Source organism: Salvelinus fontinalis, chromosome 8 (genome assembly GCF_029448725.1).
Source record: "Salvelinus fontinalis isolate EN_2023a chromosome 8, ASM2944872v1, whole genome shotgun sequence".
NCBI classification, from domain to species: domain Eukaryota; kingdom Metazoa; phylum Chordata; class Actinopteri; order Salmoniformes; family Salmonidae; genus Salvelinus; species Salvelinus fontinalis.
Genome location: NC_074672.1, coordinates 10,434,787 through 10,461,981, shown reverse-complemented (window position 1 = coordinate 10,461,981; position 27,195 = coordinate 10,434,787). Strand labels below are relative to the sequence as shown.

At 44.3% G+C, this 27,195-nt stretch overlaps 1 protein-coding gene across 3 annotated transcripts in view; it reads right to left on the bottom strand.

Moving 5' to 3' along the window:
- LOC129860518 (adenylate cyclase type 6-like) overlaps window positions 1–27,195 on the bottom strand; it is an 83,951-nt gene that overhangs the window by 6,162 nt on the left and 50,594 nt on the right. For all 3 annotated transcript variants that reach the window (XM_055930965.1, XM_055930967.1, XM_055930966.1), the window contains exons 4-22: window positions 15,473–15,622; window positions 15,044–15,165; window positions 13,933–14,044; window positions 13,554–13,681; window positions 13,232–13,390; window positions 12,730–12,871; window positions 12,285–12,422; window positions 10,225–10,253; window positions 9,452–9,599; window positions 9,100–9,197; window positions 8,721–8,808; window positions 8,352–8,468; window positions 7,926–8,084; window positions 7,641–7,816; window positions 7,241–7,309; window positions 5,618–5,750; window positions 4,009–4,272; window positions 615–819; window positions 118–242 (exon numbers count right to left, since the gene is read on the bottom strand). In XM_055930965.1, the coding sequence (XP_055786940.1) occupies window positions 118–242; window positions 615–819; window positions 4,009–4,272; window positions 5,618–5,750; window positions 7,241–7,309; window positions 7,641–7,816; window positions 7,926–8,084; window positions 8,352–8,468; window positions 8,721–8,808; window positions 9,100–9,197; window positions 9,452–9,599; window positions 10,225–10,253; window positions 12,285–12,422; window positions 12,730–12,871; window positions 13,232–13,390; window positions 13,554–13,681; window positions 13,933–14,044; window positions 15,044–15,165; window positions 15,473–15,622 (2,562 nt within the window). The remainder of the gene's footprint in view (window positions 1–117; window positions 243–614; window positions 820–4,008; window positions 4,273–5,617; window positions 5,751–7,240; window positions 7,310–7,640; window positions 7,817–7,925; window positions 8,085–8,351; window positions 8,469–8,720; window positions 8,809–9,099; window positions 9,198–9,451; window positions 9,600–10,224; window positions 10,254–12,284; window positions 12,423–12,729; window positions 12,872–13,231; window positions 13,391–13,553; window positions 13,682–13,932; window positions 14,045–15,043; window positions 15,166–15,472; window positions 15,623–27,195) is intronic.

Here is a 27,195-nt window from a genome sequence, read left to right as displayed (position 1 = left end):
TTAAATAAGTTTTAAATAGGTGAACATTGTATGACTCTCAATGACATGTCTAACATACAGTGGATACCAAAGATATGTACAGTAATTCTTAATATCAGACAAAGTAGGTGTATCTACCTGTATGCAGTCTGGGACTCCTGTGCTGTCCATACGACTGGCCACGTTGACAGTGTTCCCCCAGATGTCATACTGGGGCTTCTTGGCCCCGATCACCCCTGCCACCACTGGACCCATGTTGAGACCTGCATGAGGAAACAAGACACATTCAACCTGCCTGCCTGCATTGCACCACTTCACTCATCTAGAAGTAAACCTGTAAATTTTGTCCTAGAGGGCTGCAACATGTCCCGGCTTTTGTTCCAGTACAACACATCTGATTCAAATAGTCAACTAATGATAGACTACTGCAGCCCTAACCAGAATTGAATCTTACTCTGTGTGTTGTCTTTACAAAGGGACACTTTGCCACACATGTAATACCACTTCATCTGGAAGTTCTTGAAGGAGTGTTTGTAGGTGTACTTTATCTGTTCCCTGAGTCTCATGGCTAGTCCTACTCCTAATACTACTACTACCATCCCACCCCCATCTCTACTATAGGTCCAGGGACTCACCTATCTTCATCTGGAAGTTATTGAAGGAGTGTTCGTTGATGTACTTCATCTGTTCCCTGAGTCTCATAGCATAGTCTGCCAGAGCTAGGATGTGTGATCGTCCCTCACGGTCGTAGGTGGAGTCGTTGAGGCCAGAGGCAGCCATGTAGGTACTACCGATGGTCTTTATCTTTTCCAGTTGACGGAAGTTGTCCTCACTGATGATCTGGGCAGTCGGGGGGTAGACAAAGGCGAGTCATTGGTGGAAAGGGAGGGAGTTACAAGGAGTGCCAAAACGCACACAATAACAAACCATACTATAATAGCTGGGTCGTTCCATAAATAGAGTACATTTTGCATCCCTTTGATACTTTAGGTAGAAATTGTGCACCAATATTGAACTTTAAAAGCCTGTTATATTAAATTAATTCCTGTTTAAAATAGACCACATGAAACATTCAATAAATTCAATTTTTTTATATGAATATAGCGGCATTTTGTCCCTCGTCATGTTTTTCCGACTTCGAAGAAGATTTGAATCCACTTTACTTTAAAATGTGAAACTATTCCTTTAAAAAATAATGTAAAACATTGAACATTTAATATTCAAATCATAGTGTAGGTGAGCTGGTTCTACTCTTTCTGGCAATTTTCTGGTGTTTTGAGGTGGAAAACTAAGCACGTCGGGCATAACATGTCAAACCATAGATAGATAGCCTTAGGGCTGACCCCAATTAGTTGACTGGTCGATTGTCTGCTTGTTAGGCTGTTGGTCAACCGACATTGTTTTAGTCGAGCAGTAACACATATATATACAGTACCAGTCAAAAGTTTGGACACACCTACTCATTCAAGGGTTTTTCTTAATTTTTACATTTTTTTACACTGTAGAATAATAGTGTAGACATCAAAACTATGAAATAACACATGAAATCATATAGTATTTTAGATTTGAGATTCTTCAAAGTAGCCACCCTTTGCCTTGATGACAGCTTTGCACACTCTTGGCATTCTCGCAACCAGCTTTTCCAAGTCTTGACGGAGTTCCCACATATGCTGAGCACTTGTTGGCTGCTTTTACTTCACGCTGCGGGCCAACTCATCCCAAACCATCTCAATTGGGTTGAGGTCGGGTGATTGTGGAGGCCTGGTCATCTGATGCAGCACTCCCTCACTCTCCTTCTTGGTCAAATAGCCCTTACACAGCCTGGAGGTGTGTTGGGTCATTGTCCTGTTGAAAAACAAATGATAGTCCCACTAAGCCCAAACCAGATGGGATGGCGTATCGCTGCAGAATGCTGTGGTAGCCATGCTGGTTAAGTGCGCCTTGAATTTTAAATAAATCACCCACAGTGTCACCAGCAAAGCACCCTCACACGATCACACCTCCTCCTCCATGCTTCACGGTGGGAACTACATATGCGGAAATCATCCGTTCACCTACTCTGCGTCTCACGAAGACACGGCGGTTGGAACCAAAAATCTCAAATTAGGACTCATCAGACCACAGGACAGATTTTCACCGGTCTAATATCCATTGCTCGTGTTTCTTGGCCCAAGAAAGTCTCTTCTTCTTATTGGTGACCTTTAGTAGTGTTTTTATTCCAGCAATTCGACCATGAAGGCCTGATTCACGCAGTCTCCTCTGAACAGTTGATGTTGAGATGTGTCTGTTACTTGAACTCTGTGAAGCATTTATTTGGGCTGCAAATTCTGAGGTGCAGTTAACTCTAATGAACTTATCTTCTGCAGCAGAGGTAACTCTGGGTCTTTCTTTCCTGTGGCGGTCCTCATGAGAGCTAGTTTCATCACAGTGCTTGATGGTTTTTGCGACTGTACTTGAAGAAAAGTAAAAATTTCCGGATTGACTGACCTTCATGTCTTAAAGTAATGATGGACTCCTCGTCTTTTACCAAATAGGGCTATTTTCTGTATACCACCCCTACCTTGTCACAGCACAACTGATTGGCTCAAACGCATTAACACCTGTTAATTGAAATGCACTCCAGGTGATTACCTCATGAAGCTGGTTGAGAGAATGCCAAGAGTGTGCAAGCAGTCATCAAGGCAAAGGGCGGCTACTTTGAAGAATCTCAAATATAAAATATACACTTTTTTGGTTACTGCATGATACCATATGTGTTATTTCATAGTTTTGATGTCTTCACTATTATTCTTCAATGTAGAAAATAGTGAAAATAAAGAAAAACCCTGGATTGAGTACGTGTGTCCAAACTTTGACTGGTACTGTATGTATATTTGCGTACATCTCAGTGATCTAATCCATTGCAGAGGCCAAGACTAAAAGCACATTTTAGCTTAATCCGAAAATGTGGTCGGAGCCTCTGGAGCCTCCAGAGGCATGCAGAGGCCAAATCGAGCTCTGTACCGCCTCCCAAATGTTGTAACAATGCCGAGGGTTCTGTATAACTCATCATTGACATGATTGGTTGACGGTAGGTGGGGGCGGTACATCCTGTAGAAAACACATCCACTTCCTACAACTGCTCCACACTGCTCCACGAAGCTCAAGAAGTATGTATGCCCTGACTTCTGCTGAGGCCGTATCACCGTAAATGCTTTATGGCCAATGCAGACGTCGGATTGACCATGTGCCCAGATGCACTTCTCTCTCCAGAATGCGCTCTTTCCCGCCAATTTGTGCTCATTCATTTGTTCACTTCATTAAACTGTTTAAACAAAAATGTGCATATGAAAACCATAACTGGCACATCGATTGGTATAAATGGTAAGATAAATTGGCATTCCACATGAGAAAGGTTGCCGACTCCTCGTGTAAACTATTACCGGCAACTTCAGGAGAGTAATGGCAGAATCTGCTAAAGCCAGCAGGAGCAGAAGAGTTGGGTCAGGTTACATTTTTTTATTCGATTGGTCGAAAGAACAGACAACTAGATAAGGCCAGATTTTTAAAATGTATTTAACATTTTTGGTGAAGCTTGCATACAATTGCCCCTTCCTGTTACACACAGCAAGTTTCCATTCCCCCAGTGACGGAGATTTATGGCTGATTTAAGATGAAAACCTCAACCCTGTCAACACTTACTAGTTTTTTAAAAATTATTAACCCCTTGAAATGGGTAAATATGTTTTTTTTTTATGACAAAATGTTCAAAATTAGGTGCAAGTTACACTACCCAAAATGTACTCTATTCATAGAACGACTCAGCTATATCAATCGCTATTCTTTCTTTCTCTTGGTGACTTTGTGGATTTTATTCAAGACCACCCCTTTCTCCCCTCCCACCTCCTCCTATCTGCCACCTCGTAAAAGTCTGCGACAATCTCGTTCGGTAATCTCAAAGACTCCATCCCCGCGTTGTCTCTCCGCTCTCCCCCATTCCCCCTCCCCGACCTTTCCCTTCCTTTATTTATACAGATTATTCTCTCTCACCTCGTCAAAGTCGGCGATGATCTCGTTGAGCAGCCTGAGACACTCCACTCCCTCATTGTTGGCCTCCAGCTCCACGTAGAACTCAGAGAAGTTGGAGATGGAGGCGAACATGACGGCCACACACTCACAGGACTGGTAGTAGAGCTCGTCGTTACGCCGCTCCCGCGCCAGGAAGTGGGCGGCCACGTCTTTAGGTAGGATGTTGTGGAGGAGGCGGCGGTTGTAGGCCTGAAGCTCCTCCATCTCCTCTTTCTCCTCTGTAGCCTGGAGGGGACAGACACCGGGGAATGGGGAAATGGTTTGTTAAAAGGGATGAGAAAGTGATTAATAGGGCAACCTCATTGCTGTCTGTCTATAGGTATTGAAAGGAACCGAAAATGCTGATTGGCGTTTAGTATTCCACTGAACGTAGACCAGAGTCGAGATTAAAAGTCACTCTGCTGCAACCACTATCTACAGAGAAAGGCTGAGGTCTGCTGAGTGATGTCACCAGATACAACAACCGAGGCATGTGGACTCTACCTGCTGGACGAGTGTGTGGGGGGGTGCCAGGTCCTACCTAGCTTCCAGAGGAAGTCGAGGCGTGTGTGTGTGTGAGGGATGTGAAAACATATTTTTTTCCTGCGTTTTTTCCAACTGTTAACGACGATGATGCAATGGTGGAGAGTCGACTCTCCAAAATAATTTATTCTTTGCACAGACCCCATTTCTGAGTGTCAAGATTCAGTATTTTTGAAACAGAGGAGACTGATTAGTTGCCGTACTTCAGAGAATTCAAACACTTGTGTCTTTCGTAGCAAGCTAGCGAGGGACGGAGAGAGAGATGGGCACAGGGGCACAGTATAGACAGGTCAGCCACCAGGCAGACAGTCAGAACCGTGCACTAGGCCTATCTATCAGTATAGACAGGTCGGCCACCAGGCAGACAGTCAGAACCGTGCACTAGGCCTATCTATCAGTATAGACAGGTCGGCCACCAGGCAGACAGAATCAGAACCGTGCACTAGGCCAATCTATCAGCAATCAAAAGCTGTATCTCGCAATGGAATGCTGTATCTCGTAATTTCTTGGCTTGCAATGTCTCGCAACTTCAGTAAAGCAGAGCCTATTATGAATGAATAAGTTAGGATATTTTACACGCAACAGACCGAAGACTGAACACACCCTCGCACCATTAGCATTAGTGGGAACCAAGACTGTTCTCACGGCAGGTCTGCCGGTTTTGACTAGCAGAAGTGACTTTTCGTAGCAGGTTAGGAGAATTTATAGAGCAGGTTAGGGAAATTAACGTGGCAAGTTAGGATAATTAACATGCCAGGTTAGGAAAGGGTTAGCTAAAATTTCCCCAGACGATGCGACAACCAGGACATCCCTGAGAACTGTCTTGGTTTCTACTAATGCAATGCTGCCAGCACGAGGGAGAGAGGAGGGGGCAGGCAGAAAGAACCATGGTGTGCATAGGTCTTGGTAATCTGTATCTCTTGTCTTTTTCCCCCACAAAAAAACATTTGTGGGAAAAAATAGAAAAAATAAGCTTAACGTTAAGGATCCCAATTTCTAAACGTTCACAATCTTAGTGAGTGTGTATGTGTGTGGTGCCAGGTCCTACCTGCAGCTTCCACAGGAAGTCGAGGCGTGCAGTGGACTCAACCTGCTGAGCGTGTAGGTAAAGAGCCAGGACGAACACCGTCAGGATGACAGGGGTCATGACCTTTAGAGACACCTTGGTCACACTCTCCTGGCTGAGGGGAGGAAGACAGGATGACAATCAATCAATCAAGCAATGAATCAAGTAATAAATCAGTGGAGGTTCCTTGGAGGAAGGGGAGGACCATTTTCAGCAAAATACAAATAGTGGAACATTAAAATAAGCAAATTTCCATCCTCCTCTGGGTACATTGACTTCAATACAAAATCTAGGAGGCTCATGGTTCTCACCCCCTTCCATAGACTTACACAGTAAGTATGACAACTTCTGGAGGACGTCCTCCAACCTATAAGATCTCTTGCAGTATGAACTAACATCTTGTCCATCCAATCAAAGGATCAGAGAATAAATCTAGTACTGAAAGCATACCGGTAAACTACAGCTAGCTAGCACTGCAGTGCATAAAATGTGGTGAGTACTTGACTCAAAAAAGAGAGAATGAAAATATTTGAAGTTTAACAACAATATAACAATGTTTAAATAAGAAGCAGCAGAGAGAGAGAGCTAGCTATATTTCATGTTTTTTTTCTTTTTAGTTTACCTTTAGTTTAGCTAATGCAGATGATTTAGCTTACTCAACAACCTGACTCAAACAAAGAGGAATGCTGTTTATGTTAGCTAGCTGGCTAAAGCTATCCAACACCGCAACTCTTCTAAGTCAAGGTAAGCTTTCAGTTTTAGAAATGTATTGCCACCGCCGGTTTAACTGCTAAACTGCTTGTGCTACATGTACTGCGTGATTTGACACATGGATTGGATTGTGGGTGTACTAACGCGTTAGTTCTAGTTTGTTGACTATGACGTTAATATGGTGACAATGATGTATGCTCTAGCAGTAACCGTATGGTGTAAAGGTTTGGTTGGAGAGGTTTTTTGATGGAAAAGTTAGAGGAGAGCGCGTAGATGCGATGATGCTGTATGTGGCTGCTATGAAAGTAAACTGTGTTTGCGGGTGTATTCATTCCGACGATTCTGTTGCAAAAAGTTTCTTAATTAAACAGACCTACCTGAATTTGTCCAATAGAATCTCTTGTTTTAGTTGAAAATTGAATGTTTTGCAACTGTTTGGACTAATAATTACACCTGCTAAATGCAGGCAAGAGTGTGCAAGGCGGTATTGTTTGTGTCACTGTATGTCGCCATGATTTCTCCAATTTGTCTATCGACCTGTTCACCTACGTTACAAATGTTCATTTGTAGGCTAGGTTGTAACAACCCCATGATTGGTAGGTATACTATAGGGGAACATTTAGTATCATGTACTGTAGTAGCCTAAACCTATCGCTGTTACACTGAGCTGGGTGAATGGAATATGAGGCCATGCTCATAAAATTAAAATTGGTCTCTCTAATCTTGATGGGCATGAACTGCCACTGTAATCAATCAATCACACTTCTGGCTGAGGGGGAGACAGAGGGAGGATGGACTCAGTCTAAGAGTAGACACGCACACTAACATGGACATGGTAACAGTACACTGACCAAAATACTAAAAGAGAAGACCAAAAGATAACAATGAACTTACCACGTCTCTGTAACTGTTTCATTGAAACTAGGAAACCAATCTAGAGAGTCATTCAAAGGTGTGAAAGAGCTACGGGCAAAAACATAACACAAATTGATTAAATACCTTCAACACTTGACAAGACATTTGTGCTTTGCACACCAGAAAGGTAGACACAAGTTCACATTGACTAGAATTGTATACTTGCGCTCTTAAGCTTGTAATGTGGACTGCAACGTGATTCAACCTGCCTCGAGTACCATATGGTCAGGGTTTGCACTTTCGGGACTATTCCATGCAACTTCATCAACTAGTGCAGCTTAAGTATTTGAACGAAAACAAGTACTACTTGAACAAATACTGTGAGGTGGGGAACAGTAGGCTTCAGTTAGTGACAGGGTGTGTGTGTGTGTTAACTCACAGGGTGTTGGCGGTGAGCAGCAGATCTGCGTTGTCGAACAGGGCCACCTGGGGCCACTCCACGAGCAACAGGAAGGTGACCTGGATCAGCACCATAAGGGCCAGCTTGCCTATACTGCTGATGTGGAGGAACACACTGCAGGCCAGCAGGGTCAGGAGAACACTGTAGCAGAAATACTGGAGGAGGGGGGGGGGGGGGGGGGGGTGTAGCAAGTTATAACAATGTTATTACATACAGTATTCACACCGCACTCACACCACCCACTAGCGTCCCTGCTGGGCTCACCTCAGGGAAGTGGCATGGCATGGGCTGGCTGGGGCACAGGGTCAGTCCGTCCTGTGCCGACTGTGTCAGGTTGTGTAGTAGACACAGAGTCACCAAACTGGAGGACAGGTTACGCTCACGCACCACACAGTCCACCAGGCCCTCTCTGTCACAGGTAAACTAAAGGGAGAGCTACACATGTCAACCAACAGAGAAACCCAAACACACGGATGTCAAACTGATCTACTACCGTTGCAGAGGCACTATTGGGAGAATTATTCACAATGTTCGCGCAACACGGCGCTCTATCATCTTCTACTGATAGCTTGTCACAAAAAACCTATGCCACAGTACTGTACAACGTTTTAAAAAGGACACGTTTAATTACCTGCAATTCTAACTACATTGTTATTGTACATGAACGGGAAAGCAAATATTGGTCCCTACCATGTTAACGAAGGCAGACATGAAGAGGAGTATGATGGTGAGGACTCCCACCAGGGTACTATTGGTACGAGACTGGACGATCTTCTTCGTCAGCGTCTGCAATGCAGCCGGGAAGAGCTGGGAGGAGGAGGGGGGTAGAGAGACAGAGAGCGAGAGAGAGAAAGAAAGAGAATAATTCATCCTAGTTCTCCTCTTAGATTAAAAGATACAGCCTGGGATCTGGGGAATATGTTTTCTGGTCATTTAAATTCTATTTCCACATGGATTCTTGAAGAATATAACGCATCATCACAACAAATGCCAACTTTTGGCTACATTGCTATGAAAGGGTGATAATACGATTAGAAAATGGTGGCCCTTGTCCCGTACCTTGATGCAGGAGTAGATGGCACAGATGAAGAGGATGTTGACGAGGAGGATGAAGATGCTGATGTAAAGACCCAGCATGAGGGGAGTGCTGCGGAGAAAAAGAAGAATACATCTTACCGGAAGTCCCATACTGCACCAAATTAAATGTACCATAGGCTACTATTCAGTACATTACTACATGAATTCAGTATATTGTCTTTGATAGGTTTAATACTGTTAAAAAGGCTGTCCTTTGAGCCGGCTACCCCGTAGCGGTTCAACCAGCAGCCTAGTTTAGTTCCATGCAGGTACAATTAGAAAGGTTAATAAATACAAAATAATATACATATTAAAAAACAATGAGAAGAGAGATTAGGTATAATTCAAGATATTGACTTACTGGGGGAAGATAATAATCTGGATGAAACAGATGAAGCAGAAGACTAACAGACCACAGGCCACGTAGCCTCCAAAACGATCATCCACCTTCTTAGAGTACTGAAAACATAATCGGGAGAAGGAATAATACAATTAGCAGTTGTGTAACTATTAGCTGCAGCAGCAAGCTGTTAACACAACAAGGAGAACCACAACGGGGGGATCCTTCAGGCTTTATTGTGCTTTCTTTATCATTTTGTAACGTATGTGATGTCTCCTGGTCTGGAGTGGGTTCATATGTATTTTAACAGTCCAATCAACAAATCACAACGCATCATATTGAACTTAAACAGTGTTAACATTTCTTCTCTGACCTTCTTCTCCAGGTCTTTAGTCTGGAAGGTGAGGAGGAACTTCTTGACGTGGTCTTTACGGAGTTGGTCTATGCTGCGGGCGTCGATGGCTCGGCCCAGAAACTCATCCACCTCATCCTCAGGGTTCAGGGCCTCTTGGGCACAGCGGCTACAAACAGGGAGACAGGACAATAGACGGGGTCATGGAGACAGACAGACAAGGACAACAGACAGGGTCACGGGGACAGACAGACAAGGACAACAGACAGGGTCATGGAGATAGAAGCACAAATCAAACAGTATTGGAATTCTTAGCCTGTTTACAGATGTGCAGACTTTACACTTTTGAGACTATTCCATTCCATCCCAGGCATTGCTCAATCAAGAGTTTTATTGAAAGAAAACAAATACTATTTGAACCCAGGTCTACCTCTGTAACAGGCAGTGATTAAGAGCCAATAGGGAATTAGTGCTGGACTCACTCTGACCCTCTAAAACCAACAGTCTGCTCTAAACTTAGCTCCAACAATAACTAACAGTGTGCCAATCAGTCCCCAATGGGCCAATGCCTACACTACTACATTAAACACACCACACACACACACACACACACACACACACACACACACACACACACACACACACACACACACACACACACACACACACACACACACACACACACACACACACACACATACACACACACACGCACAAACTGGCCAATGCCTACAACAACACAGAGTACACACACAGTAACCCGATAACAACTACTGGGCCAAAATAGGACTCACTTGTCTTGTCTGGATGTTTCATCGATACCCTGGGAAAAGTGAGAGGAAGACAAAGAGAGAGAGAGAGAGAGAGAAAGAGAGAGAGAGAGAGAGAAAGAGAGAGAGAGAGAGAGAAAGAGAGAGAGAGAGAGAGAGAAAAAGAGAGAGAGAATAATGGATAAGAGAGAGAGAGAGAGAAAGAAAGAGGAGAGAGAGAAGAATGGATGAGAGAGAGCGATGTTTTAGACACGTAGCCAGTGAAAACCACAGTGTAACCAAGCCAGTGAAAATCACATACCGCCAGACTCAGACATCTGCACAGTTAATCCCTGGGAGCCAGACTGATGTTTTAATTAATGCTGTAGGATTAAAGTTACACCCTCCTCCCCCTGGGCAATACCCCTCAGAAAAGTAGAGAGAGCGAGGGGAAGGGAGGTAATGAGAAGAGGAGAAAAGAGAAGAGAAGGAGAGGAACAAGATGACAGAAGTTGAGAAGGGGAAGGGAAGTGAGTTTGGAGAGAGGGTGAGAAGAAGAGGAGAGGAAAGAAGAGGAGAGAGAACAGGAGAAGACAGGTGAAGTGTAGGGTGTGAGGAAAGAGAGGGGAATGGAGAGAGGTTGAGAACAGGAAGAGAGGAGAAATGATAATGGAGATGCAGCCCTGCTAGACTGATCAGATCTGAAAAATTGTTGTTGTGAATCATATCAGAGTCAATAACAAGTGTTAGACTAGCTGTTTGCCACTGGCCACTAACTTCCATTGAGTGTTGGGTGTACATTAAAGGGGTAATCTGCGATTGAAACAATAACAAAGGGGACACACACCCTGCCTCTGTTTTGGTAAAAAGCTGAGAGATGGGCCTGGAGAAATGTAACCACATAAATTCGTAGATATTATGTTTTGATGCAAAGACTGAGCATCCAAGATATCGAAATGATAGTTTTATGCATATTCTGAGGCTATACACAATGTTTGTGTACATTTAATTTGTTTACAAACATTGTGGTAAAACAAGCTTATATTTTGGGTTATGATGAGTATGAGAGTTGAACTGAGCTCATGAGGCATTTATAAGTTATATTCTTCAAGAAGAAATGCGTATATATAATTCATTTATAATTCAAAAAATTTATATAGCAACTGTGGATTACCCCTTTAACCACAGCGGAGTAAATAACTCCCGCTTGTTGTGGTGGTGTTGGATCTATACTGATCGATACATGATTTCAGTTTTCCATTGGCTGTTTTAGAGGCTTGAGGCTTGTATTACGCCCATGATTAAAGCTTAGGTTGCTAGACAAAAACATGAACCATTTTATGTGAGTAAAGTCATACCGTATAATTTAAAAAAATCACAATCGCTGTGATGGAAACAGGAAGTTTTGGTACAATTTCATAAATGTCGACAGATAATTTGTTTGTTCGACATGGTGGGAACTTTTTGTGTCGATACAATTCATTAATTACGCAGAAAATGGTGGAGTCAAGTGATGTGGTCCTCCCACTAAAACTCGTGAAAGCATGCAGTTTATTAGGCTACAGGTGAAATAAATGATGAACTGCACAGGGTGGTGAAAGTGCACGGTGATGAGCTTGATGCTCCTTTCCAATAAATATTGAGGGTCTTGTTCTGGTTAGACAAATAAAAGCATTCACTCTCTTATCCATAAGAATCTCATCATGTAGACTAGCCTACCCGCACTATCTGCAAGCTGTTAGCTAGAGTGCACATACTAAAACCAGAGTAGGCACATTTGCTATTTAACGCAACAGTTTTTTGTGACAAAACTATCAGCGGAGTTGAAAATGCGATGGAAACACATTGAACTTTAGATTTCTTTTATTCGGTACATGTAAACTTAAGCCAAAAAGTACATTTTGTGTGCACCACGTAATCACGCACAGATTTTTTTATCCACAACAAGTCAGTTGGGTAGAAATACCTCTGGTGGGAAAATGCACATATTTTCTTGATGCAGATTTTAGAATATTCGCATGAAAATCTGTCGCCTATTGGATGGAATCCTAGCTATATAGAGTTATCCTTTGCTCTCAGACCATTTCAGGTCATCAGTTTCTCACCATCTGCCTGAAGACCTTGGAGTCCTTGGTCCTGGAGAACCTTGTGTCGGGTACCCAGCGTGGCATCAGGCCCTCAGTGGAGTTGGCACGTACCCGCTGCATCATGGCACTCTTGGCCATCGCTGCCTTCTCCTCTTTCTGCAGGGAGGGAAATGACCACACAAATGGACCTTATTCACGCTGGACATTTGAATGTTGTTACACAGTATTTCTTTATCCCCCCAAAATTCTATACTATTACCAACATAGATTCTGACAGAGATTTTGAACAATACACATTCTTTTTGATAATTCAATGAATAATTAACGATAAGTACCATCCAGGAGAAAAAGAGGAAACCAATGAATAAATGGATAACTAAAGGAAATGAAGAATTTCTGTGATCTGAAACTGACAATGGACAATAAAAAATGATTGATTTAACTCGTTAAATAAACAACAGACCCTTTTCTGGCTGCACCCCAGCACCAGGAACGTCTCGATGTTGTTCTCCTTCAGATAGGCGTTCCTGTCCCCTCCGAACCCCGGCTCCACCTCATAGTCCCCATTCAGGTACTGTAGGGTGGCCTTGGTGATGTGGATACGCCTAGTAACACACACATACACACAAGGACCAGGGGTCACATTGACACAGTACATCAGAGGACATTTTGAATCTCGAGGACTGCAATACAAGCAAGAGTGTAATCAATACTAACACTTTATTATGATGCCCCACATCTAGTTAGATGTATTGTATTATCAAGCGTGTGTTTTATCCTCTATTTGTTATTAATTGTGATGTGTCTGAGCCATATGCCTGTAAGCCAAAGACAAATGTTTACTTTTTAACCAAAAAATGGACAATAAAGGCTTGAACTTGCATGCTCAACTAAATGGTTAGCAGTAGATCAAGTGCAACCCTATAGGAGTTTTCTATGGTGTGTTGGTGGTGGGAGGGGCTTACCCTGCCGCACCCCCTGCCTCCATGTGATTGGCTAGAGTGACATCATTGGACCACACGTCAAACTGCCACTTCCTCAGTCCCAGCACCCCACAGTGGACCCGGCCGCTATGGATACCCACACGCATGTTCACATTGACCCCTGTGACCTCTCTCACCAGCCTGCAGGGAGACAAACACACACACACACACACACACACACACACACACACACACACACACACACACACACACCGAAAAAAACCTGTTACGATAGATTCCAGACAAGCCAAAGTGTGCTTCTTACTAATTCAAAGTAGGTTATTCATTAGTGTGTGTGACTCACGAGATGGCCTCTATCATGTCCACTCCCATCTCCACACAGCAGTGTGCATGGTCGGCCCTGGGTTCAGGCAGTCCAGACACACAGTAGTAGCAGTCTCCAAGGATCTTGATCCTCAGACAGTGGTTCTCCTATAGGACACACAAACATGTGCCGCAAACAACCACAGGTTCAGGGTTAGGGAGTAGTTTATACGTAAAATGTTAAATGTATTATGGAGCATTACACAACACAAATGTAAGTGGCCAGTAGCCAATGAATTACACGTCACTATGGGCGATGCAAAATCCACAATTTAAAAGTAAAGAGTACATCTTATAATATGTTTGAAATCTGACGAACGGGGTTGAAGTGACTGATTATATGATGTCTAAATGCTCACCGAAGCTAGTTTGTCGAAGCGAGCGAAAAGTTCATTCAGTGTCATGACCAACTCTTGTGCGGTGCATTGTGATGCCAGGCTGGTGAATCCTTCGATGTCTGCAAACAGTATACTGTTGGATGGCGAGAGACGGAGAGAGAAAGAGAGAGAGCGAGAGAGAGAAAGCGGGAGTAAGAAAGATTGTATGACAGAGGGAGGAAAAGAGAGGAGGAAAGAGGGAGAGAGAGAGGGTAGAGGGAGAGACAGATCAATAACCCATCATTAGCATGGTCATGCGCCTACCAGCCTGTCTGCTCCCTTCCTCCATCTCTTGTTGAGATAGAGACATTTATTCTGTTCAGCTTTTCGTCTGGACTCATATAGGTCACCTTCAGTCCTCCCTCCCTAGTGAAGACATCTCAGCACGATTCTCATTTTCTCATTTGTGTTAATAATTACAAGGAAGAGGAAAAACAACTGGAACGTTGACACTTCTAGGGGAGAGATGACAGATGGCGCTGTTGCCCTCTTGATCAATGTTCTAACTCAATAATAATAATAACATCAACAACAACATGATAGAAGACAGACCGATAGAGAGAGAACGTCTGGGGAGTTTCACAGTGTTAATTCAACACATCTTGATGGTGATTGAATAGAGTTTAGACTAATATCTGGGTCAAGAGGCTGGTGGTGTTAGATCAGGTAGTCCAGGGTCCACAAAACAACTCAGAGTAGGAGTGCTGACCTAGGATCAGTTTAGTGTTTTAGTTAATACCTAACAAGATAGCATGGACTGATCCTAGATCAGCATTCCTACCCAGACACTTTGTGGATATGGGCCCAAGGCAGTGTCTGAAAACGTTACTGGCTTTCATATGCTTGCTTCCTCCATCCTTGTTTCCTCAATTCCTCTCAAAGTTCATTGGAGGAAGCAGTCCCAGGGAGGGACCTTGGATCCTTTCCTTTAATGTGCTTTAAGAGGATTTGAGTAACTGCGGCAGTTTTGTCATTTGAGCCAATACAGATGTGTCACATTTTGACCTCAGCACCACTTGTTGCGGAAGAGAGTGAAATGGTCAGCGTGTGTCCATGGTTACGGCAGAGGGAAAGGGTGTGTGTCCATGGTTACCTGACGTTGTCATGTTTCTGGATGTAGATCTTGTGGAACATCATATCTTCCTTCTTGGCGTTGATATCTGCCTTCATCTCCATGGCAACGTGCCTCGGCAGCACCGACAGCAACAGGCGCTCCTGGAGAATGTGTATGATAGACAGAGAGAGAGACAGAGAGAGAGAGAGAGCAAGAGACAGAGAAGTGAGAGAAAAGCACTCAACCCATTCCCTTTCATGTGTTTCAACAGCTAGAAACCTCAATGAGTCACTGCCTTGAGTGCCAGTCATTTGTTGGAATACTGCGTGGGAACATGTTGGTAGAGTATAGAGGCATTCAGAAATACTCTATATTGATGACCCACAATAATTTGAAAATACAGTTAGGTCAACAAGTGTAATGGCTTGTGTAAATGTATGCCCGTGTGTGTGTGTGTGTGTAGCCTACCTGTTGCTGATTCTCTCTCTGTAGGTAGAGCCGGGCCTGGATGTACCCCCTGGTCTCCTGAAAGGCCTGTCTCTGCGATACCTCAGCAGGGTAGTGGGTACAGATACCTATCATGTTGGTGCACAGGAAGACCAACACGTTGGCACTCAGCTGGAGGGGAGGGAGAGAGAGCGAGCGACATGTAAGGTTACACATTTCATAATGTTATCACACGTTCCCACTGAGCTAGAGAAGAGAGGGAGAGAGATGTTGAATTATTATTGACACGTGGTGTGCTTTCTGGCACCACGTAACTGCCGTAGTCATCCAAGTGGGTGCCCCTTCATTTTGATAGTAGCGAAGGAGTAGCTAGCTAGCTACCTACTACGGAGTCCACGGACCGCAGTGGCTTAGCTCAAACTTAATCCGAGGTCTACAACAGATAAGCCAGAGACAGCGAGACACCTTGATGAGACCGCGCTTGCTGCCTGCCTGCCTCCAGACTTTTTCTTACCGCTTGAACACCTCCCTCAGATGACCACTCAAGCCATGAACTTTCTAATGACTGTCCATCTCATGATGTTATGTTGTTTTTTTGCTTTGAAGCACTTTGAGATTCTTTGAAAAGCGCTATATTTGAATTTGAATAAATGTATTATTATTGTTATATGTTAATTAGCTATTCTAGTTCAGATTAATGTTTCTACATGTCATCCATGTCGTCTTGTTGAATTGTTCAACATTGTTTTTCCTGACAACGCAAGTACTTTTCTTATGCCAATAAAGCATTTTAGAATTTGAAAGAGAGAAGAGCGATGGAGACAGAGCGAGAGAGAGGGAGAGACAAGAGAAAGGGAGGTTGGAAGAGAGAGAGAGAGAGAGAAAGAAAAGAGAAATGTAAGTATACACTCTGTTGTGACAGAGTGAACCTGGTGTGACCTGGGTGAGGTTGAATACGACATTCACCATCACCATGTCATAAGATTTACAGCACGAAATCTAGACATCTAATCCAGAAATGTCTGTATACACAAATTAGGTATGATATACAGTATATGGTTAGAGAAGATGAGAAAAACCTTGTGTCTTTCCAAAAGTGGACATTCTTGAGATGTCTTCGAGGCTATAATTGGGAAATCGGGATATCTACACATTTTTTTCAAAATCTATACATTTCCTGGAAAATCTATACATTCCCCTTCATACTGGTAAATGTACAGATTTACCGGGGAATCTATATATTTACAGGTGTTACTGGGAATTTATATTTCTGTAACTATACACAACCTGGAGTAGAGGGTTAAACCTACATTGACTGTAGGTTACAATACAACATTATAGACCAAGGGTGTGTACCAAATGGTGCCCTATCCCCTATATAGTCTCTGGTCTAGCTCTCCCTTCCTTTCTCATACTGTTAATAACCTTATTGTGACTGGCTCAGTGATTAAGTGGACATCAATAGGACAGCTGTCACGTTCCTGACCTGTTTTCCTTTGTTTTGTATTCATTTTAGTTGGTCAGGGCGTGAGTTGGGTGGGTTTGTCTATGTTTGTATTTCTATGTGGGGTTTTGTGTTCGGCCTGGTATGATTCTCAATTAGAGACAGGTGTGTATTGTTTGCCTCTAATTGAGAGTCATACAAAGGCAGCCAGGGTTTCACTGGTGTTTTGTGGGTGTTTGTTCCTGTGTCCTCACAGGACAGTTGAAGGTTAGTCACGTTTGTTGTTTTGTAGTTTGTAGTGTCTTGTTTGCTGTTTTTCATTAAAAGATGGCTTATTTCCCTCAATCCGCATCTTGGTCCTATCCATGCTCCTCCTCGTCTAAGGGGGAGAACAACAATGACTGCCTTTACAGAAACACCCACCACGACAGGACCAAGCGGATTGAGGAGAGAGAACAAGAACTAAAGCAATGGAGAGAAGAGGAATGGAGTTGGGAGCAAATTTTCAATGGAGAAGGACCCTGGGCTAAGGTGGGAGAGAATCGCCGCTCTCGGGAGGAGAAGAAGGCAGCCACAGCCCAGGAGCGCAGGTATGAGGGTACGCGGCTAGCACGGAAGCCCGAGAGGCTCACCCAAAAATTTCTTGGGGGGGGGGCTAAAGGGGAGTGTGGCGAAGCCGGGTTGGATACCTGAGCCAACTCCCCGGGCTTGCCGTGGAGTAAGAGGGCGTCGTACTGGTCAGACACCGTGTTATGCGGTAAAGCGCACGGTGTCCCCAGTACGCGTGCTTAGCCCAGTGCGGGCTATTCCACCTTGCCGCACTGGGAGGGCTAGGTTGGGCATCGAGCCGAGTGCCATGAAGCCGGCCCAACGTATCTGGTCTCCAGTACGTCTCCTCGGGCCGGTGTACATGGCACCAGCCTTACAGGTGGTGTCCCCGGTTCGCCTGCATAGCCCAGTGCGGGCTATTCCACCTCGCCGCACTGGCAGGGCTACGGGGTCCATTCAACCTGGTAAGGTTGGGGAGGCTCGGTGCTCAAGAGCACGTGTCCTCCTTCACGGTCCGGTATATCCGGCGCCACCTTCCCACCCCAGCTCAGTACCACCAGTGCCTACACCACGCACCAGGCTTCCTGTGCGTCTCCAGAGCCCTGGACGCACTGTTCCTTCTCCCCGCACTCGCCCTGAGGTGCGTGCCCTCAGCCCGGTACCTCCAGTTCCGGTACCACGCACCAGGCCTAGAGTGCGCCACGAGAGTCCAGTGTGCCCTGTTCCTGTTCCCCGCACTCGCCCTGAGGTGCGTGCCCTCAGCCCGGGACCTCCAGTTCCGGTACCACGCACCAGGCCTATAGTGCGTCTCAGCCGGCCAGAGTCTGCCGTCTGCCCAGCGGTGCCTGAACGGCCCGTCTGCCCAGCGCCGTCTGAGCCATCTGTCTGCCCAGCGCCGTCTGAGCCATCTGTCTGCCCAGCGCCGTCTGAGCCATCTGTCTGCCCAGCGCCGTCTGAGCCATCTGTCTGCCCAGCGCCGTCTGAGCCATCTGTCTGCCCAGCGCCGTCTGAGCCATCTGTCTGCCCAGCGCCGTCTGAGCCATCTGTCTGCCCAGCGCCGTCTGAGTCAGCCGTCTGCCACGAGCCATTAGAGCCGCCCGTCTGTCCCGAGCCAGTAGAGCCGTCCGTCAGTCAGGAGCTGCCAGAGACGCCCGTCAGTCAGGAGCTGCCAGAGACGCCCGCCAGTCAGGAGCTGCCAGAGACGCCCGCCAGTCAGGAGCTGCCAGAGACGCCCGCCAGTCAGGAGCTGCCAGAGACGCCCGCCAGTCAGGAGCTGCCAGAGACGCCCGCCAGTCAGGAGCTGCCAGAGACGCCCGCCAGTCAGGAGCTGCCAGAGACGCCCGCCAGTCAGGAGCTGCCAGAGACGCCCGCCAGTCAGGAGCTGCCCGCCAGTCAGGAGCTGCCACTCAGCCCGGACCTGCCGGAGTCCCTCAGCCCGGACCTGCCGGAGTCCCTCAGCCAGGACCTGCCGCCCCTTGTCCCGGTGCTGCCCCTTGTCCCGGTGCTGCCCCTTGTCCCGGTGCTGCCCCTTGTCCCGGTGCTGCCCCTTGTCCCGGTGCTGCCCCTTGTCCCGGTGCTGCCCCTTGTCCCGGTGCTGCCCCTTGTCCCGGTGCTGCCCCTTGTCCCGGTGCTGCCCCTTGTCCCGGTGCTGCCCCTTGTCCCGGTGCTGCCCCTTGTCCCGGTGCTGCCCCTTGTCCCGGTGCTGCCCCTTCATTTAGGTGGGGTTAGTGGGAGGGTGGTCATTGGGAGGGGGATAAAGAAGCGGGGATTGATTATGGTGGGGTGGGGACCTCGTCCACCGCCAGAGCCGCCACCGTGGACAGACGCCCACCCAGACCCTCCCCTAGACTTTGTGCTGGTGCGCCCGGAGTTCGCACCTTAAGGGGGGGGTTCTGTCACGTTCCTGACCTGTTTTCCTTTGTTTTGTATTCATTTTAGTTGGTCAGGGCGTGAGTTGGGTGGGTTTGTCTATGTTTGTATTTCTATGTGGGGTTTTGTGTTCGGCCTGGTATGATTCTCAATTAGAGACAGGTGTGTATTGTTTGTCTCTAATTGAGAGTCATACAAAGGCAGCCAGGGTTTCACTGGTGTTTTGTGGGTGTTTGTTCCTGTGTCCTCACAGGACAGTTGAAGGTTAGTCACGTTTGTTGTTTTGTAGTTTGTAGTGTCTTGTTTGCTGTTTTTCATTAAAAGATGGCTTATTTCCCTCAATCCGCATCTTGGTCCTATCCATGCTCCTCCTCGTCTAAGGGGGAGAACAACAATGACTGCCTTTACAACAGCATTATGTTGCCTGTCTGTCTGTCTGCTTCCCTTATTGGATCTGACAACGCATCAAAACACAACTCACAATCATAGACAATACAAAGAAATGGGGTCAGAGACAGAGAAGGCCCGCGCTTCTTCCTTACTCCGCTATTCCTCCGCACAGATAGACACCAGGAACTGACTGAGAGAGGAGACTCACTATTTCTCGCACTGTGCAGATAGGCAAATGCTAGTCTGATTTGCTTAAATTCACGAACGCTTGTGTTGTCAGACACAGCGGCAGTGGGGAAGAGACTAGGCGAATGTGAATTGTATATGAGCACACTGCAGCAAAACACAACCGCATTGTAGGCTTATATGCATGGGCTGGCTCAAATGAAGTTTAGAAGTTTAGCCTACAGTTAGACTAGACCAACACAACAGCATTAGGCTAGCTAAGTGAAGTTTAGATAGCCTGCAGTTAGCTTAGTGAGGTCGTTGACCTCGAGAACATTCCTCTGCTGCGCACACACACCCTCTACAGGCAACAAGCCAGTGTCTGTAAGTGATTTTCTCCACATCCAATGGTTTACACTGAACACACATGACTACAACCTCTCTCTCCCTCTCTCTCTCAGCCTGGGAAAATAGCTTGACCCCTGACCAGGGGACAGACTATTTCATCAGTAATGAGAAAAAGACAGACAGCCTCAGACCCTGGATAAAGCAGACTGTATAACAGCCAGATGGCCATGTTGTCTGATGGAGATTAATGAAGGAAATGACTTAGAGACTGACTGGTGTGTTCTGCTGTTCTCAGAACAACATTCTAGACCAGTTCCATAGAAGTTCTAAGGCCATTCCAATTATGGACTCTGCTCTCCTCAAAGTGAACAATAGGGTCTTTTTTGGGGAGCGTATCTACTGGACAATCAGAACAACCAGTTCCATAGAAGTTGTATAGAACTTCTGCAACTAAATCAAATCCCACATGGATGGCAAAGTGGTGTGCTCTGTTCTCCTCAGAACATTCTGGAACAGTTGGTCTTAACAGACAAGATTCTAAAACAGCCAGGCTTTAAGCTTAAACTATTTCCACTAAATCAATCAAATGGCATGACCAAACATGGCAAGTATGCAGAACTTAAAAGTGCAGCGCAGACTCTGCTCAAAGATCAGATTGTCAAGTGTAATACAATTCACTTCAACTTTTTTCAATTGTATATTATAGCTGGAGGAGAGTGCGCCTTTACTGCCAGACTTGACATTTAATTATCTCCAACATCAGTACCAGCATATGTAAGTCGAAGCTGGTATGTGGCCAAACATGTTTGTTTGTCTGTGCATTCGTCTTGCGTATCTGTGCATTCGTACACCCACTGCATACTTCCTTGCATGTGCGTGCTTTGAAAAGGGCCATTCGCTTCATTGGATTCTACTGATAGTGTCTAGTACGTCTTCATCTATGATTACGAGGTAAAACCAGACGTGTAGCTACTGTAGTGCGACTTTGCTCAAACATGACTTGTGAAGCACCCATGTCATCTTTATGAAGACTTAATAAATGTTTTATAAAGCCTGTAAATTGTAGTTTGTTTATAGTGGGACCAGCAGATGTGTAGGAGCCATTGAGACTAGACAAAGAATAGAGAAGTATTGGACGTTGATCCAAGAATACATGTTTTTAGTCATATGTACGGCTTACACATGGTGTACAGTATATATGAACATAAAGTAAATGGCTCAGTACAATAGAATAAACACTTGAGCATAAGTATAATACATGAAGGCACAATTTATTGTCCAATATTTACAGTTGAAGTCGGAAGTTTACATAAACGAGTTTTAATGACTCCAACCTCAGTGTATCAACCACTCCACAAATGTATTGTTAAAAAAACTATAGTTTTGGCAAGTCAGTTAGGACATCTACTTTGTGCATGACACAAGTAATTTTTCCAACAATTGATACACAACAAATGATTTCACTTATAATTCACTGTGTCACAATTCCAGTGGGTCAGAAGTTTACATACACTAAGTTGACTGTGCCGTTAAACAGCTTGGAAAATTCCAGAAAATGTCATGGCTTTAGAAGCTTCTGATAGGCTAATTGACATCATTTGAGTCAATTGGAGGTGTACCTGTGGATGTATTTCAAGGCCTACCTTCAAACTTAGTGCCTCTTTGCTTGACATCATGGGAAAATCAAAATAAATCAGCCAAGACCTCAGGAAAAAAATTGTAGACCTCCACAAGTCTGGTTCATCCTTGGGAGCAATTTCCAAACACCTGAAGGTACCACGTTCATCTGTATAAACAATAGTACGCAAGTATAAACACCATGGGACCACGCAGCCGTCATACCGCTCAGGAAGGAGACGCGTTCTATCTCTTAGAGATGAACGTACTTTGGTGCGAAAAGTGCAAATCAATCCCAGAACAACAGCAAAAGACCTTGTGAAGATGCTGGATGAAACAGGTACAAAGTATCTATATCCATAGTAAAACGAGTCCTATGTCGACATAACCTGAAAGGCCGCTCAGCAAGTAAGAAGCCACTGCTCCAATACCGTCATAAAAAAAACAGACTACAGTTTGTAACTGCACATGGGGACAAATATCGTACTTTTTGGAGAACTGTCTCTGGTCTGAGGAAACAAAAATAGAACTGTTTGGACATAATGACCATCATTATGTTTGGAGGAAAAAGGGACGCTTACAAGCCGAAGAACACCATCCCAACCGTGAAGGACGGGGGTGGCAGCATCGTGTTGTGGGGGTGCTTTGCTGCAGGAGGGACTGGTGCACTTCACAAAATAGATGGCCTCATGAGGAAGGACAATCATGTGGATATATTGAAGCAACACCTCAAGACATCAGTCAGGAAGTTAAAGCTTGGTCACAAATGGGTCTTCCAAATGGACAATGACCCAAGCATACTTCCAAAGTTGTGGCAAAATGGCTTAAGTACAACAAAGTCAAGGTATTGGAGTGGCCATTACAAAGCCCTGACCTCAATCCTATAGAAAATTTGTGGGCAGAATTGAAAAAGCGTGTGCGAGCATGGAGGCCTGCAAACCTGACTCAGTTACACCAGCTCTGTCAGGAGGAATGGGCCAAAATTCACCCAACTTATTGTGGGAAGCTTGTGGAAGGCTACCCGAAACGTTTGACCCAAGTTCAACAATTTAAAGGCAATGCTACCAAATACTAATTGAGTGTATGTAAACTTCTGACCCACTGGGAATGTGATTAAAGTAATAAAAGTTGAAATAAATCATTCTCTCTACTATTATTCTGACATTTCACATTCTTAAAATAAAGTGGTGATCCTAACTGACCTAAGACAGGACATTTTTACTAGAATTAAATGTCAGGAATTGTGAAAAACAGAGTTTAAATGTATTTGGCTAAGGTGTATGTGAACTTCCGACTTCAACTGTACATGTGTTTTGGAGAAGGGGAGATTGGGGGAAAGTGATTAAAATGTGCACTATTCAGCACTCATACTAAGAGTCTGATAGAAACAGATGTGTGTGTGTAGCATGAATGTATGTACAGTATGTGTGTGTGTGTGTGTGTGCGCTAAAGAGTGGAGAATCAGAACAGGTGGTCAGTCCAGTTCAAGTGTTCAGCAGTCTGATGGCTTGTAGATAGAAACTGTCTCTGAGACTGTTGGTACCAGACCTCATGCTCAGCTGCCTTAGGAAGTGTTGTGTCGTCTTGACAAGAGTGCTGGTGTTGTTGGTCTAAGTCAAGCCCTCGGTGATGTGGAACTTATAACTCTACTGCAGTCCTGTTCCCTCCTCTGCTTCCGAAAGGTCGACAATCAACTCCTTTGTTATGCTGACGTTGAGGGAGAGGTTGTTGTGGTGGCACCGCAATGCCAGTTCACTTACCTCCTATAGGCTGACTCATCGTTGTTGGTTATCAGGCCTTCTTGATGATGGAGTTTGTGTCGTGCAAAGCCACACAGTCATGGTTGAACATGGCTTATAAATTGAGTGGTTTGAATTCTGATTGGTTGAAAGCCGTGGTATATCAGACCACATACCTCGGGTATAACACAACTTTCAGTTTTACTGTTCTCATTACGTTGGTAACCAGTTTATAATAGTGCAGGGCGCCAAATTCAAACAACAGAAATCTCATAATTAAAATTCCTCAAACATACATGTGTCTTATATCATTTTAAATGTAATCTTGTTGTTAATTCCACCAAAGTGTCCGATTTCAAATAGTGCTTTCGCTGAAAAGCACTACAAACGATTATGTTAGGTCACCACCAAACCACAATAAGCACAGTCATTTTTTCCAGCGAAATATAGCAGTCACAAAAAGCAGAAATAGAGATAAAATTAATCACTAACCTTTGATTATCTTCATCAGATGACACTCATAGGACTTCATGTTACACAATACATGCATGTTTTGTTTGATAAAGTTCATATTTATATAAAAAAATCTGAGTTTACATTGGCGCGTTACATTCACTAGTTCCAAAAACATCAAGTGATTTTGCATAGCCACATTGTTTCAACAGAAATACTCATCATAAATGTAGATGATAATACAAGTTATACACATGGAATTATAGATATACCTCTCCTTAATGCAACCGCTGTGTCAGATTTCGAAAAAGCTTTAACGAAAAAGCAACCCATGCAATAATCTGAGACGGCGCTCAGAAATATAATAAAATTAGCCGCCATTTTGGACTCAACAGAAACCAGAAAATACATGATAAATGTTTCCTTACCTTTGATGAACTTCTTCAGAATGCAGTCCTAGGAATCGCAGGTCCACAATAAATGCTTGATTTGTTCGATAATGTCCGTTATATATGTCCAAATAGCTACTGTGGTTAGCGCGTTTGGTAAACAATTCCAAAGTCACAAAGCGCGTCCACTATAACGTGACGAAATGTCCAAAAGTTCCGTAAAAGTCAGTAGAAACATGTCAAATGATGTACTGAATCAATCTTTAGAATGTTGTTAATATACATCTTGAAATACGTTCCAACCCGAGAATTAGATTGACTTCAGATGAGCGGTGGAACGGAGGTCCTCCTCATGTGAACGCGCATGGTGAAAGCATGGTCAGCTCGTGGCAGTGGTGACTAATTCCTGTCTCCTTCGGCCCCCCTTCACATTAGAGTCATCAGACAAAGTTCTATTGACTGTTGACATCTAGTGGAAGCCGTAGGAAGTGAAAACTCATCAATATCTCGCTGTAATTTCAATGAGAGCTTGGTTGAAAATCTGCCACCTCAGAAAAAATCCAAACAGGATGTGGAACTTCTCAGGTTTTTGCCTGTCATATGAGTTCTGTTATACTCACAGACATAATTCAAACAGTTTTAGAAACTTCAGAGTGTTTTCTATCCAATATGAATAATAATATGCATATATTAGCAACTGGGACTGAGGAGCAGGCCGTTTACTACGGGCACCTCTGTGCACCTTTCATCCAAGCTACTCAATACTGCCCCTGCAGCCATAAGAAGTTAAGACTTAAAACATTAAATACATGACACAAAATCAACTACCTCCATCAAAACATACAACTTGTTATCTAATGAAAAGTAATTTCAATCAATCGTTACATAATGGCCCAATATATACTAACTACAACTATCAATATACCCTAAGATGGCTAACCTTTTATACAGTATGTCTGTGCCATTTGTTGGTACTATAATTATAGTATGACCATAAAAGGCAAGTAAACGTATTATCACATCATGGGCTGTATTATTGTTTCCTAAAATGATTTTACCAACGATGACCAAAGCATAGAGAATGTCACTCAAGAGCATGAATACCCAGAAACTAAAGGCTTCATTTCACCTTTTTCCATTTTGTACTTTACAGATTCACTGATGCTGTACAGTACACACGGAGAACAGAAATTAAATACACCGAGCCAACAAATCACTCCAAAAACAAAGCAACGTGAAAAAAGGCAACACAAACACAGATCATTCAATCCATTCTTTGTCGATCAGTCCACGTTTTCATCAACGTTACACTGGGTGTTTTCCCTCGCAAAGTAGCGAGGGGAAAAAATCTCCTTGTATGGCGCATTCATGCTTGGCAGTCCTCTGCAGTGATGCCCAGACAACCGGCAATCATTGCGTCTAAGAGGGACATCTGGTCATGTGGACGCGGTAATCATAAACTTTCCACCTGCACGCAGAGAAGAATTCCTCGGTTGGATTGAGGAAGGTAGAGAATGGAGGGAGAAATTGCATCATCATTCGTGGGTGGGCTGCAAACCATTCAGTAACAAGACCGGAGTAGTGGAAAGCAAAATTGTCCCATATGACGACGAAGCGGACATTCCCGGCCTTACTCTATGGTGCAATGCATCAAGAAATGTGAGGAGACGTTGTGTGTTGTATGGGCCAACTGAAGGTATGTGGCAAAGAACACCATTGCTGAAGATAGAGGCACACAGGGTGATGTTTGCATCCCTTTGCCCTGGCACGTTTACGGTGGCCCTCTTACCAATGAGGTTCCTCCCTCGTCTCCTTACTTTTGAAATGCTGAAGTCGGCTTCATCCACATAAATTAATGTATGGGGTGTTGCGTTTGGCTTCAAGCTACATTATTTTCTAAAATAAAAATACAATAAAAGGAACAATATTTATGTACAGTGCCTTCGGAAAGTATTCAAAGCCCTTGACATTTTCTTAAGCTACAGCCTTATTCTAAAATTGGTTTAAATAAATACAAATTCCTCAGCAATCTACACACAATACTATAATGACAAAGCAAAAACAGAAATACCTTATTTACATAAGTATTCAGACCCTATCCTATGAGGCTCGAAATTGAGCTCAGGTGCATCCTGTTTCCATTGATCATCCTTGAGATGTTTCTACAATTTGATCGAAGTCCACCTGTGGTAAATTAAATTGATTGGACATGATTTGGAAAAGCACACAGCTGTTTATAAAAGGTCCCATAGTTGACAGTGCATGTCAGAGCAAAAACCAAGCCATGAGGTCAAAGGAATTGTCCCTAGAACTCAGAGACAGGATTGTGTTGAGGCACAGATCTGGGGAAGGGTACCAAAACATTTCTGCAACATTGAATGTCCCCAAGAACACAGTGGCCTCCATCATTCTTAAATGGAAGAAGTTTGGAAGCACCAAGACTCTTCCTAGAGCTGGCTGGCCGGCTAAACTGAGCAATCGGGGGAGAAGGGCCTTGGTCAGGGAGATGACCAAGAACCCGATAGTCAATCTGACAGAACTCCAGAGTTCCGGTCAGTTTATTTTTATTTATATAAATTAGCAAACATTTTTACATTTGTAAATATATTGTAAAATATTCCAGCTGCATGCAATTGAATGTTTTACTGTAAGAAAAGGCATTACAGTTACAAACCCTTACCTGTACACACTGGAGTCTAGTCTCCTTCACGCTCCCACTGTTTCTTCGGAATTGGACCTTGCAAAGTTGTTTCATTCCCACTTTGTGTATTTTAAGGACCT